Genomic DNA, 15,364 nt, shown 5'->3' with positions numbered 1-15,364 from the left:
CATAGATCATTAGCTTTTAAGGAGTTGAATTTCATCAACTTTAACTTAATATGGTGGCTCTGTGGTAAAGAATTTGCCTGCCAATGCAGGAGACGTGGGTTTGATCCCTGGGTTGAGAAGATCTCCTGGAGTAGGAAATGGCAACCCACTCCAGTATTCTTGGTGGGAAAATCCCATAGATAGAGGAGCTTGGTGGGCTACAGTTCGAGGGATTGCAAATACAGTGAGGCACGACTGAGTACAAGCCGTGACATACTAAAAGATAGATATTGCTTGAACATTAATACCCAGGTTAGAATTGAAATTAAGCCAGTAACATTGCTGAGTGATTTATCACTTGAGCATTTTTAACATGCCATTTTAATAGCAAGATGTCAGGATGTGTAGAAAGAAGTCTTCCTTAAAATAATTATTTGGGAAAGGATCTCAGAATAAAAGTGACCTACTCATGTAAAAAGATAAAAAATTAATTGTCCAGAAATTTTGTGACTTTATTCAGGGCAAAAATGTTATGGGAGTTGGGGCATAAAAACTGTGTCAGAATTTTTTTCCTCAATCCTGAGTTTCTTCCTCTTCTGAGGTTATGGTTGGTTACTTTCTATATTCTTCCTCCTGCTAAAGACCTTTGGATCCTTTTGTTAATTTGTTATTATACAATACCTAAGAGGCAATGGCAACCCATCTAGTACTCTTGCCTGGAAAATCCATGGATGGAGGGGCCTGGTAGGCTGCAGTCCATGAGGTCGTGAAGAGTTGGACACGACTGAGCGACTTCACTTTCACTTTTCACTTTAATGCATTGGAGAAGGAAATGGCAGCCCACTCCAATGTTCTTGCCTGGAGAATCCCCGCGATGACGGAACCTGGTGGGCTGCCGTCTATGGGGTCACACAGAGTCGGACACGACTGAAGTGACTTAGCAGCAGCAGCAGCATCGGCAGGCAGGTTCTTTACTGCTAGCACCACCTGGGAAACCCACTTATATCTACTCCCTGTATAAATAGAGTTTTTTTAAGTAGGCGCGAAGTGCTGTCTATTGAATAAAAGCCCCCAGTTAGTGTTTTTCCTTGACATGTAGCGTTCTGTTTTCTCAGAGTAAGTGAAATAATCCAGTAGTATTTAGAAAAGACTAACAATAAAGAATACGTGTCAAATAGACATATATAATCTGGAGGAGGGCATGGTAATCTACTCCAGTATTCTTGCCTGGAGAATCCTCATGGACAGAGGAGCATGGAGGGCTACATTCCATGGGGTCTCAAAGAGTCAGACATGACTGAGCGATTCAGCACAGACATATATAATAGCATTACAACAAAGCTGAAGGTGGTAAATATAGTCACTGTTGATTCTGTTAACTAAATCAGTTTCTACTGATTAGTTTATTAGATATTAGGATTACCCCCTGTATATTTGTGTGTTTTGGATATTGGAAATGGATAAAAGCCAGCTGCGTTTTTTCCTAAAGAATTAAGACTAGACCTTCTCCTTCTCTTAGTTTATTTGTAGAAATTTTTGTGTAGGAATAATTTTCTTCTTTGGGCATCATGTTCTGTTCCCTGGTCTTTTATTAACATTCACTCATGATGAAATTTTGCCTGGTGGTCAGTTCACACATTTATTTCATCCTGTTCAGCAAATTTTTTAAAATTTTTAATTAAAAAAAAAGTTACAAAAATTTTTTTTGTCTGTGCTGGGTCTTCATTGCCAAGAGAAGGCTTTCTGTAATTTTGGTAAGCAGGGGCTACTCTCTTGTTGTGGTGCTTGGACTTCTCATTGTGATGACTTCTCTTGTTGCAGAGCATGAACTGTAGGTACAGGAGCTTCAGTAGTTGCAGCTCGAGGGCTCTAGGGCATGGTCTTAGTAATTGTGATGGGATTCGTTGCCCCAAGGCATGTGGGATCTTCTCAGTCCAGGGATCAAAGCCGCGTCCTCTGAATTGGCAGGCCGATTCCTAACCACTGGACCACCAGAGAAGGTCGAGAGTTCTAAGTTTTGTTTTACTTTTTTCCCCACAGCTTCCTGAGACATCATCAATTAAAATGACTTTTCTTTCAGCATAATCCTTATGTTAAATAGATGCAAAAGACTTAAGAAGATAGCAAACAAAACCGTAACTGAGTGAGCATCCAAATTCAGTGAACATACAAGCCATATAAATAGGGAAGCAGTCTTTAATTTAGATTAGCCAATCTGTTGTTATACATTTCACTCAGGTGGAAGTGACTATTGTAAGAACAGGTTTTTGTTGTTGTTTGGGGTGTTTTTTCAGCCATGCCATATGGCATTCTGGATCTTAGTTCCCCATACAGGGATTAACCTGTGCCCTGCTGCATTGGGAGCACAGAGTCTAAACCACTGGGCCACCTGGGAAGTCCCGAACAGTTCTTAATATTAGTTTTTTATCTTGAAAAAGTACCTGGGAGGGACTTGGCTAGTGGTCCAGTGGTTAAGAATCTGCCTGCAGGGGTCACAGGTTCAATCCCTGGTCTGGGAAGATTCTCACATGCTGAAGAGCAACTAAACGCATGTGCCACAACTACTGAGCTTGTGCTCTCGAACCCAAAATCTCCATCTACTGAACCTGCGTGCCTTGAGCCCATGCTCTGCAACCAGAGAAACCTCTCCAATGGGAAGCCTGTGCACTGTAGCTGGAGAGTAGCACCTGCTCAGTGCAACTAGCGAAAGCCTGTGTACAGCAATGAAGACCCAGAGCAACCAAAAATAAATAATTAAAAATTTAATAAAGTATCCAGGGAGTTTGGGAGAAATTCAGTCTCCTCTGAATGAAAAGGTGGATTTCAATAAAGCACACAGTAAAATTTTAGTGGAAAAGTCTGAGGTCATTCTATGAAGATGAAAAACCTCTAGCTTAATCTAAGTGTTAAGAAAGATGAGAAGATGTTCTATGTTTAGATATCGTTGAGGAATTAGTTTTAGCCGTCTAGAAAGAAATCTTTCCCCTCTGCCCGTGGTTTTTAACTTTGGAGGGTGGGTCAGAGTATCACTGGCACTGTAAAAGCTTGAGATTTAAAGGATTTACCTGTAGGGACACTACTGAAGCTCGAGGCTTTTGCTGCTGTGGGAGCATCAGGCAGATGGGAATTTGGATTGTCATAGTCGCTGTCATTCCATAAAGCTATTTGCTTGCCTGAGTGCCATTGTGTCAAAAGCATCCTAATATTGAGTAATAATAAAATATATGTTTGTTTCTACAGGTGCTTCTTCCTGCCCTCTCTCCCACCATGACCATGGGCACAGTTCAGAGATGGGAAAAAAAAGTGGGTGAGAAGCTAAATGAAGGAGATTTATTGGCAGAGATAGAGACTGACAAGGCCACTATAGGTGAGATTTCTTCAGCTCTTAATGGTTGAGACACTGAGTTTTCCGGTGAGGGAAGAGGATTGCCATCCTATCCTATAATGAGTGAGTGATAACATGAAAAATTTTAATTCTTGGGATTAATTTCCTGGAACAGAGTATTTTCATAACAAAAATATTGCATAGTTGGATCTGTCGGTTCCATACTGCACTATCATTGAATCAAGGATGTATCGCCTTGGAGATAATTTTTAGGCCAGAGTTTGCTTATTAGCCTTATGTTACTGAGAAACTGTATCCAAACTGACGTTCTTCACACTGGGCAAGGGGGAAAAAAGAGGAAATAGGGGAAAATAACATCAAAGGCAGGAAAATACTGAAGATATTCAGATGACTTTGACGGAAAACTGGAAAATAGGGTTTAGATTGTTTTTGTATATGAGAATGACTGATGAAATGTATGTATTACCTGTTCAGATATTATATCACATTTCCTTTTATTGACTATCTGATTTATTTTTATGCTCAGGAAAAAAACCACCCTATAGACAATTAATATTTGCCATACTGTATCTGGATATCTGAAGATAAATATATATATATTTTTTCTCCAGTCCTCAAAGATGCAGTAGGAGCTTCTGGGCATCCTCTGCAGCGGTGTTTTTCAGATTTTGTTCTTTACACTCGATGATTCCTTGATGGCGCCTTGGGGTAAAGGAGACTTAAGAGAGTAGGATTCTACTATCCCTTGCCCCCCTCCCTCACTTCTAACTCTGTTTGATCTTTTAGTATATTGTGCTTCCCCTCATAAAATTTTATTAGAGGAAAAGGGTCTTTTTTGTTTGTTTCTTTGTGTTTTGGCTGCCCGGGTTTTTGTTGCAGCACAGGCTCTCTCTAGTTGCAGGGCTCAGGCCTGTTTCAGAGTCTGGACTCTAGAGCTCATGGGCTCAGCAGTTGCAGCGGCAGGCTTAGTTGCTCTGTGGCACGTAGGATCTTAGTTCCTTGACTGGAGATCGAACCCATGTCCCCTGCTTTGGCAGGCAGATTGTTAACCACTGGACCACCAGGGAAGTCCCTATTCTCTTTGTTAAAAAGATTGTTAAAAAGAAAGAAACAGAAAAGCCCTGGCAAAAATAGATCTGCTTTGCATTTTAACTTGATTACCAGTGTTTCTGTAGAGAGTGGTATTCTAGAAACTGCTCACTAGAGAAGTATTAACCTTGGTCAAACTCTAAACTCTGTAGTGGCCTTGGAGCCTTTTCTTTTGATATGTCTTGTACTGGATGTTAATTCTCAGCTGGGAAATAAAAGGATTCATCAGAAATATGTTCATCAGGGAGAGGCACAGCCCACCAGAAAGCTAAGATCTGGAAGGCAAAAGATGTCCTCTACAGTGGCTCCTTTCAGTTTTACTTTTGGAATCCTGTGTATTTGAGTTCCTTGTTAAAAAAAAAAAAAGCAGTAGCTGGGAATTCCCTGGTGGTCCATTGGTTAGGACTTCACGGTTTCCCTGCCAAGGGCCCGGGGTTCAGTCCCTAGTGGGGAAACTAAGATCCCACAAGCCACATGTTGCAGCCAAAAAAAGAAAAGCAGAGGCTGAGTAAAGTTGTCAACACCATTGAATCTCCATAATAATGCTGTATTTCTTCATATTGAAATAGTTGGTGTAATACCAAGTATGACCTCTTCAGAAAAGTTCCAAAGATGCATCACTATCAACTGTAGTAGCTCTTTTAGTTTAACAACCATGTGGTTCTGTTCTGTAGCAGTACAGCTGATGCCATCTCGGGAGTCTTGTGGGTCTGCACAGAGCAGCCCTTGGAGATGTTTTAAAGAAAACATTTAGAACTAACCACTGTGTAACCTCTCGGGGTTTTATTTGACAAATGTTTATTAGTATTTACTTTGTATTAGGTACTATTTCCAAGTGCTTGGAAAATATTAATTCACTTAACTTTGGTAATAGCCCTGTGAGGTAGGAACTCTTGTTCCCATTTGGTAGGTAAAGAGGCTGAGACACAGGTTAAATAGCTTGCAAAAGGTTATATAGCTACTTTGAAGAACCTTTTACTTAAAAACTGTGCTTTGAATTTGGTAGGCTAGTAGAGTCCTTTAAATTCCATAATGGTTTTTTCTTTCTATTTAAGGTTTTGAAGTACAGGAAGAAGGTTACCTGGCAAAAATCCTGGTCCCTGAAGGCACACGAGATGTCCCTCTAGGAGCCCCGCTCTGTATCATTGTGGAAAAAGAGGCAGATATACCAGCATTTGCAGACTATCAGCCAGCTGAAGTAACTGATTTAAAACCACCAGCACCACCACCTATCCCATCTCCGGTAGGTATGCTTCTAGAATTGAGGGAACACTTACCTTATTCATCTCTAAATTAAGGAGTGATAGTCTAGGTTCCTTTCAGTGCTAAGAGTCTGTGATGAAGGAAGGAGATAGTTAACATTTATGGAGACCCACAGGCTGCGTGGGACTGCACTGTTCACAGAATGGTCAATAGTTTGATTTTTGTAATTTTTCTTTTCCCTGCTTTCTTGAGTCTTGTTGAGAACAAAACTGAGGTGACTTGATCTTTTTATGCTTTAGGTGTAGATATACATATGGAAGGTAGTGCTTCATCACCCATTTTCTGTAGAATTTGTAGTCTTTGTTAGTCCTCTTGGTATTCACATATTATAGTAGGTCAAGCTTATATTTGTAACACATGGGAATCTTGACATAAATGGCTTTATTTTGCATAGAATTTAGTCTTTTGCTATATATTATATACGAAGGGTTCCCTCGTAGCTCAGCCAATAAAGAATCTGCTTGCAGTGCAGGAGACCCGGGTTCGATTCCTGGCTCAGGAAGATCCCCTGGAGAAGGAAATGGCAACCTACTGCAGTATTCTTGCCTGGAGAATCCCATGGACAGAGGAACCTGGCAGGCTACGGTCCATGGGGTCGCAAGGGTTGAACATGACTTAGTAACTAAACCACCACCATATACTATATACCTATAACATGAACTCATATGAATTCCAGGCAGTAATAACACTATAAGGCTTCTGCAAGTGTAGAATCATGTGAGTTTAGGTACACAGTTCTGTCAGAGAAAACTTTAATTTCTGACTTCCATACATTTATGGGGAGCTGGCAAATAGTAGTATTGGTTTATTTTTTAATGTGTTTTCAACATGGAACCTTCCAGAATAATTTATTGTTTTGGAAGTAGGTTAAGTAAAAACCATGTAGGTGATAAAATGAGAATAAAGAAGGGACAAGAAAATAGAGATGAGATTAAAGTGAAGAAGGGCTATAAGGATGTTATATACTGGTCACCAGAATTAAATTCAGTGCCTCTCTGTATTAATCATGGAGTTAGAGAACTTGATTATATTCTATCCTTGTTAAAATAATGTTATTGTATTCATATTGCTGTATTATGTCGGTTAAGCAAGAAAAATGAGCATTTGACCTTTGGAAAAAAGATGAAAGTTATATAATGAAAATAGGTTTGAGTTAATAAACTATAAGCTCTTAATCTTTCAGGCCAGTCTTTGCAGTGGTGAATTAACAATTTGTAACTTTTTTCAAAAGGCAGCCCCTGTTCCTCCAACGCCCGCACCTGTAGCCCCTCCACCTTCAGCCCCCCGGCCAGCCGCTCCAGCTGGACCAAAGGGAAGAGTGTTCGTTAGCCCACTTGCAAAGAAGCTGGCAGCAGAGAAAGGGATTGACCTTACACAAGTAAAAGGTACGTCTGTTTCTATGCAATGGAGTTGTACTAAAATTGAGTTTCCTCCTTAGGACCAGAGAGCACAACCACAACTCTTAATATATAGAGCTGTCTTATCTGGGGAAGTAGGGAGAAGGATGAGGGAGGGAACTGACAGAGCAGGAAAACTTCCTGTGCTTTGCTTGGTCTGTCTGAGGTCTACCTGTATAGTTTAGATAGCTTTTTTCATTTTCTGATAATGGGAACTGCTTAATTGTTTGTGAACGTATGATGTGTTCAGCAAAGTTGGGTTATAGTACTTGATTATGTAATAAGAAATCTGTATTAGTGCTAGGCTGAGTGAATATAGCAATACTCAAAACACAAAATGAAGTTGGGATGATTTGAAATGACTTAAGATATGACTTAAAATTCATATAAAACTGAACTAACGCCTGTTGAGGGCAAAGGAAAATGCCTTACTCATCTTTTCCTTCCCAAAGAGAATGTGTAGCTTAGTGATAAGAGTGTGGGCTCTTGAATGAGACCATCTAGGGTTTAATCCTGGCTTTATCACTTTCTATGTAATATGTCTGTTGATGAATTACTTTATCTATTTTTCCATCTGTAAAACTGAGATAATAGTTTCCAATAAAATAAGTGAAGGGCTTAGAACAGTATCTAGAATATAGTAATACTTCATACATATTAATTTTGTTCACATTATTATTATTGGTTGGCATTTAAATGTTTTAAGCTAAAATTTAATGTAAGGTAATTAATATACTTTGGAAAGGGGTGGGAGAAATTACTGTTTGTGGAGCTTGGTTTGATGGCTAGTACTGTGTGCTAGTCATTTAATTACCAGACTTAATTTGCATAACACTGGAAGTAAGAATTATCGTCTCATATTTTTTGGATAGGAAAATAGACCCTTGAAAGATCTCTTGTTCTGTTAAGCAATAAAGTTGCAATTCAAATCTAGATTTGTTTCATTTTAGAATCTGTATTCTTCCCACTACCCTATACTTCCTTCTGTTTTGATGTTCTGCCATCTTTAATTATTCAAAATAATGGCTACTTCTGCAGTTTTCCAGCTATGAGCAATCATTGTTGGTTATCACTGTCTGCAGCCTGTTGTTTTTATGGTTTGAAAGCAAGCCAGTTCCCAAAAATACAGGGACAGAAGTTATCACTGTTTTACCTCGGAGAATTCTTGTAAAAAAACCCTTTTTTCCATCTTAATGTCATTTCACTAATATATTGCCATTCTTTATGTATGTATGATTAGGGATAGCAATATAAGTTGGAAAACATTTTTAAGGGGAGGAAGGACTGGGTTAATAATTATATCTGAAGAATTTAAACAAGTAAATGAGGACCATTTGTTGGATATTGAGTGATACTGGCTGCCTTAGGAAGTATTTATGTGGAAAAAAATCTCAGTATTCTTACACAGTTAGAGTTAAGTGATTCATTTATTTAAACAAATATTCATTGAGTATTGTCTGTGCATCCAACACTTGTTCATGGGACAGACAATAAAGAAGTAAATGGACAAGGATTATAACATAGTAGTTAAGAGTATTGGCTTTAGAGCTGGAATGCTTAGATTTTAAACCCCAGCTCTGTCGAACACTAGGTGTGTTCCCTTTTCTGTCTCAGTTTCTTTATTTGTATGTAGAAATAATACTTTATAGCTTGTTGGGATTAAATATGTTAATACCTGTACATAGGAAGCAAATATAGGTAATTAGCTATGGTGATAATAATAGCTTACTAAATAATATGATTTGAATGCTAACAAATAAATAAACCAAGTGTTATGCTAGGGAGTAGCAAACAGGGTACCTCTCTGTCGTGGATTTCCCAGGTGGCACAGTGGTAAAGAATTTGCCTGCCAGTATAGGAGACACAGATTCAATCCTTGGGTCAGGACGGTCCCCTGGAATAGGAAATGGCAGCCCACTCCAGGATTCTTGCCTGTACAATTTCATGGACAGGATCCCAGCAGTCCATGGGGTCGCAAGGAGTCAGACACGACTGAGCAACTCAGCACAGCACACACATGCACGCATGACCACTTTTGGACAGGATGGTTGGGGAAGATTTTTTGACAAGGTGAAATTTGATCTGACCTGAAAGATGAGGAGGAGGCAGCTATGAGCCAACCATGTGAAGAACTGCAAGAGAAGCATTCTGGGCAAAGACCAGCCTGAAGGGGAGAGAGCTCGGTGTGTTTGAGGCAAAGAAAGGAAGCCAGTGTTAATGGAGCATAGTGAGCAGAGTGGTAGGAAATGAGGGCAGAAAGAAACTCAGGGGTAAGAACATAAAAGACTTCACAGGTTATGATAGTTTGAATTTTATTTCAAGTAGAGCAGGAAGCCATTGAAAGATTAAAATGAAGAAGTGGCATAAAATCATTTATATATTTAAAAGATTGTTTTGGCTGCTCTGTGCAAATGGATTAAATGAAAGCAAAAGTGTCTGTTAAGATGTTGCTGGAGTCGATGGTGGTTTACACAAAGGTGATGAGAATACAAATGGAAAAAAATGGACAGCCTTAACATACGTTTGTGGCAGAATCAATAGAACTTAGTAAGGGATTGGATAAGAGGAGTCAACAATAGTGACTTCAAAAGATACATGCAGTGACAGTCTGGATAGGGTTTAAAGTGAATGAAGAAGTGGAGATAGCATTGTGGGAACTTAGTCAAGAGCTTTTGTTGTGAAGGAAGGCATAGAAATAGAGATGTACCTTTTGGGAGGATATGGGCTTAAGAAAGGGCTTTAGGAAATGAGTGGTGGTAGAACAGGCCTAGTGTAGAGTTTCTCAGCTGTGACACTGCTGACATTTTTCACCAGGTAATTCTTTGTTTGTGGGCTTCTCTGGTGGCAAACCACTTCAGTATTCTTGCTTTGAGAACCCCATGAATAATATGAAAAGGTAAAAAGATAGGACCCTGAAAGATGAACTCCCTGGGTCAGTAGGTGCCCAATATGCTACTGGAGAGCAGTGGAGAAATAACTCCAGAAAGAATGAAGGGATGGAGACAAAGCAAAAACAATGCCCAGTTGTGGATATGACAGGTGATGGAAGTAAAGTCTGATGCGGTAAAAGGCAATATTGTATAGAAACTTGGAATATTAAGTCTGTGAATCAAGACAAATTGGAAGTGGTCAAACAGGAGATGGCAAGAGTGAACATTGACATTTTAGGAATCACCAAACTAAAATGGACTGGAATGGATGAATTTAACTCAGATGACCATTATATCTACTACTGTGGGCAAGAATCCCTTAGAAGAGCTGGAGTAGCCATCATAGTCAACAGAAGAGCCCAAAATGCAGTACTTGGATACAGTCTCAAAAATGGCAGAATGATCTGCGTTGTTTCCAAGGCAAACCATTCAATATCACAGTATCCAGGTCTAGGCTCCTACCAATAATGCTGAAGAAGCTGTAGTTGAACAGTTCTGTGAAGACCTACAAGACCTTCTATAGCTAACATCCAAAAAGATGTCCTTTTCTTTATAGGGAACTGGAATGCAAAAGTAGGAAGTCAAGAAACACCTGGAGTAATGGGCAAATTTGGCCTTGGAGTACAGAATGAAGCAGGCCAAAGGCTAATAGAGTTTTGCCAAGAGAATGCACTGGTCATAGCAAACACCCTCTTCCAACAACACAAGAGAAGACTCTACAAATGGATGCCACCAGATGGTCAATACCGAAATAAGATTGATTATATTCTTTGCAGCCAAAGATGGAGAAGCTCTATACAGTCAGCAAAAACAAGACCAGGAGCTGACTGTGGCCCAGATCATAACTCCTTATTGCCAAATTCAGACTGAAATTGAAAGTAGGGGAAACCACTAGACCATTCAGCTATGACCTAAATCAAATCCCTTACACCTATACGTGGAAGTGACAAATAGGGTCAAGGGATTAAATCTGATAGTACCTGAAGAACTATGGATGGAGGTTTGTGACATTGTACAGGAGGCAGTGATCAAGACCATCCCCAAGAAAAAGAAATGCAAAAAGGCAAAATGGTTGTCTGAGGATACCTTACAAACAGCTATGAAAAGAAGAGAAGTGAAAGGCAAAGAAGAAAAGGAAAGATAATACCCATCTGAATGGAAAGTTCCAAAGAATAGCAAGGAAAGATAAGAAAGCCTTCTTCAGTGATCAGTGCAGAGAAATAGAGGAATACAATAGAATGGGAAAGACTCGAGATCTCTTCAAGAAAATTAGAGATACCAAGGGAACTTTTTATGCAAAGATGTCACAGTAGAGGACAGAAATGGTAGGGACCTAACAGAAGCAGAAGATATTGAGAAGAGGTGGCAAGAATATACAGAGCCATACAGAAAAGATCTTCATGACCCATGATCATGATCTTCATGATCTTGATAACCACGGTGGTGTGATCACTCCCCTACAGCCAGACATCCTGGAATGCGAAGTGAAGTGGGCCTTAGGAAGCATCACTACGGACAAAGCTAGAGGAGGTAATGGAATTCCAGTTGAGCTATTTCAAATCCTAAAAGATGATTCTGTGAAAGTGCTGTGCTCAGTATGCCAGCAAATTTGGAAAACTCGGCGGTGGCCACAGGACTGGAAAAGGTCATTTTCATTCCAATCCCAAAGAAAGGCAATGCCAAAGAATGCTCAAACTACTGCACAATTGGACTCATCTCACAGACTCATAAAAAATGCTCAAAATTCTCCAAGCCAGGCTTCATCAGTATATGAGCCAGGAGCTTCCAGATGTTCAAGCTGGATTTAGAAAAGGGAGAATAACCAGAGATCAAATTGCCAACATCCGTCGGATCATTGAAAAAGCAAGAGCATTCCAGAAAAACATCTATTTCTGCTTTATTGACTATGCCAAACCCTTTAACTGTGGATAACAACAAACTGTGGAAAATTCTGAAAGAGATGGGAATACTAGACCACCTGACCTGCCTCTTGAGAAATCTGTATGCAGGTGAGGAAGCAGCCTCCTGAGAAATCTGTATGCAGGTGAGGAAGCAACAGTTACAACCGGACATGGAACAACAGACTGGTTCCAAATTGGGAAAGGAGTACGTCAAGGCTGTATATTGTCACTCTGCTTATTTAATTTATATGCAGAGTACATCATGTGAAATGCTGGACTGGATGAAGCACAAGCTGGAATCAAGATTGCTGGGAGAAATGTCAATAACCTCAGATGTGCAAATGACACCACCCTTATGGCAGAAAGCGAAGAAGAACTAAAGAGCCTCTTGATGAAAGTGAAAGAGGAGAGTGAAAAGTTGGCTTAAAATTCAACATTCAGAAAAGTAAGATCATGGCATCTGGTCCCATCTCTTCATAGATGGGAAACAGTGGAAACAGTGACAGACTATTTTTGGGGGCTCCAAAATCACTGCAGGTGTTGACTGCAGCCATGAAATTAAAAGACACTTGCTTCTTGGAAGAAAAATTATGACCAACCTAGATAGCATATTAAAAAGCAGAGACATTATTTTGCCAAGAGAGGTCGTCTAATCAAAGCTATGGTTTTTCCAGTAGTCACGTATGGATGTGCAAGTTGCCCTACAGAGAAAACTGAGCACTGAAGAATTGATGCTTTGAACTATGGTGTTAGAGAAGACTCTTGAGAGTCCCTTGGACTGCAAGGAGATCCAGCCAGTCCTTCCTAAAGGAGATGAGTCGTGAGTATTCATTGGAAGGAGTGATGCTGAAGCTGAAGTTCCAATACTTTGGCCACCTATTGCGAAGAGCCAACTCATTGGAAAGACCCTGATGCTGGGAAAGATTGAAGGCAGGAGGAGAAGGGGACGACAGAGGATGAGATGGTTGGATGGCATCACCGACTCAGTGGACATGAATTTGGGTAAACTCTGGGAATTGGTGATGGACAGGGAGGCCTGTGGTGTTGCGGTCCATGGGTTTGCAAAGAGTTGGACATGACTGAATAACTGAACAGAACTGGTGACTTGGTGGTAAAGTATCCACCTGCCAATGCAGGAGACATGGTTGCAGTCCCTGGGTTGGGAAGATCCCCTGGAGAAGGAAATGACAATTCACTCTAGTATTCTTGCCTGGGAAATCCTGTGGACAGAAGAGCCTGGCGTGCTGCAGTCCATGGGGTAGCAAAAGGGTTAGACATGACTTAGTGACTAAATAACAGTTCTTCTGGGCAGAGTGAGGGTGGGGTTCCTCTGCATTGTAGCATGTTTAGCAGCATCCTTGGCTCTTACTCGCTACACGGTAGTAGCATCCCCCACTTGTAACAACCAAAAAACATTTCAAACATTGCCGGATGCCCCCCTGGCAAAACTGCAGAATTGCCTTGTTGAGAACCAGTTGTCTAATAGAAAGGGATAAATTGATGATGCAGAATAATTTGGCAAGGAACAAAGTTCTTAGATGTAAAAGGGGATAAGATTGCTCTTGGGTAGGTATTGGGACAGTTTGTCTGTTTTTATCGGAGGGAAGAGAATATGGGGTGGTTTTATAGGTTTGGTGGCAGCAGATGAGGGTAGAACCTCTCTGGTTGCTGCTATTTGTTAAGTAAAATATAAAGTGAGCGAGGAGTTCCCTGGTGGTTTATTGGTTAGGACTTGGTGCTTTGACTACTGTGGCCCGGGTTCAGTCCCTGGTTGGGGAACAGAGATCCTGCAAGCTGCTCAGCATGGCCAAAAATGTATAAAGTGAGGGGACCTGTGGTAGAATTAGCGTGGGAAGGTTTGAGGTTAGAGAGTGGAATACTGTTCTTTGAGATTGTGAAAGTGACTTCAGGAGAAACAATTTATCTTCTGGGTAGTTTTGTGAGTCTATTTTAGATTTATGTCTCTGATTTATAGTACGGTCAGTCAGCTAGGTGTGTACTTGTTTCTCCCAGCAATATTAAACAACTGTGGTGCTGGCACTGAGAAGGCACGTGTTACGGAGCTTGCCCGGACAGTGATGGTAACAATGATCCGTGGAGTGTAGCCTGGGTAGGGAGGAAGTGAGGACAGGAGGCTCACAACAGATGATGAGAGTAGAGGAGTCAGTCTTGATGAAGTGGAAGAAATTTTGCAGTGGGTGGAAGGAATGGTTTAAAATAAGTGAGCTGAGAGGATCAGCAGTTAGTGTTTTCTGACACCCAACTCTAACATGAAATGTAATGTTTTTTTCCAGACCATCAGTCAGTTCTGTGACACCACCCGGGTAACCAACAGTTCAATCCTATTCTGACACTAACTCTCCAGAGTTAGCATCAGACTCCACAGGTTTAAGGGTCCAGTCCCACAAGTCTGCCCTCATTTCAGGGGGCAGTTGCGAGTCCTGGGGACCACCCATGTTTCTTTTCCATGGGCTATAAACCAGAAGTTCCTAAGACCACCACACACCCCCCTCAGGTTTGATAATCATTAGAATGATTCACAGAACTCAGCAAAGCACTTTACTGTTGCCTATTTATTGTAAAAGATACAACTCAGGAACAGTCAAATGGAAGAGATGCATAAGAGAGTATGGGTGCCCTTGTGGGAGCACCATTCCTTGGCACATTAATATGTTGACCAACCCAGAAACCCTCCAGGTCTGGTTCAGGAGTTTTTATTTTTATAGGGTCGTGGTTGCCCCTTTACAGGCATGGTTGATTGTACCATTGTATGTGTGTGCTCAGTTGCTCAGTCATGTCCGACTCTTTGAGCCCTCCAGGCTCCTCTGTCCATGAAATTTTCCAGGCAAGAATACTGGAATGGGTTGCCATTTCCTTCTCCAGGGGATCTTCCTGACCTAGGGATCGAACCTACATCTCTTGCATCTCCCGCGTTAGCAGGCAGATTCTTTACCACTGCGCCACCTGGAAAGCTGGATTGTATCCCTGGCTGTTGATTATTGCACTTAATCTCCAATCCTCACCCCTACCCCCTTCCCAAGGGACAGGTTGCTCGCTAAATTTGACCAAAATGTGATCATTTGGGGAGAAGCTATTTTGAAAGCCTAAACCCTGATGTTCAGAGTTTCATTGTCTCAGAGCCACCCACATTATGGTTTATAGTTCATTGATGCAGAGCATTCTCACGTCACTGTCCCATTTTATCTTCATGACATACCCATGAGCGGGAGCTGGTATGGTAATCTATCCTACAGATGAGACTAAAGAGCAGATGAGATTAAGTGGCTGTAGTCCTGTGTCTAGTTTATATTTGACAGCAGCCCTACACTCCTAGTCTAGTGTTCTTCCTTTTTTACTATACTGCCTAATGATGACCTGTTACGCCTTCCTAGGGAGATAGGCAAAATAATTTCAAAGATTTCTACTAACTCCTAATAGGGAGTTCTTATGGGTGGCTGA

At 40.8% G+C, this 15,364-nt stretch overlaps 1 protein-coding gene across 1 annotated transcript in view; it reads left to right on the top strand.

The window, feature by feature from the left end:
- The window catches only part of DLAT (dihydrolipoamide S-acetyltransferase), a 31,606-nt gene that overhangs the window by 2,965 nt on the left and 13,277 nt on the right, over window positions 1-15,364 (top strand). The window contains exons 5-7 of the mRNA XM_018059784.1: window positions 3,220-3,346; window positions 5,470-5,657; window positions 6,909-7,062. Coding sequence (XP_017915273.1) covers window positions 3,220-3,346; window positions 5,470-5,657; window positions 6,909-7,062 — 469 coding nt within the window. The remainder of the gene's footprint in view (window positions 1-3,219; window positions 3,347-5,469; window positions 5,658-6,908; window positions 7,063-15,364) is intronic.

This window comes from Capra hircus, chromosome 15 (assembly GCF_001704415.2).
Source record: "Capra hircus breed San Clemente chromosome 15, ASM170441v1, whole genome shotgun sequence".
Taxonomy (NCBI): Eukaryota; Metazoa; Chordata; class Mammalia; order Artiodactyla; family Bovidae; genus Capra; species Capra hircus.
The sequence above is the reverse complement of the archived record's forward strand: the minus strand, read 5'-3'. Positions and strand labels throughout refer to the sequence as shown.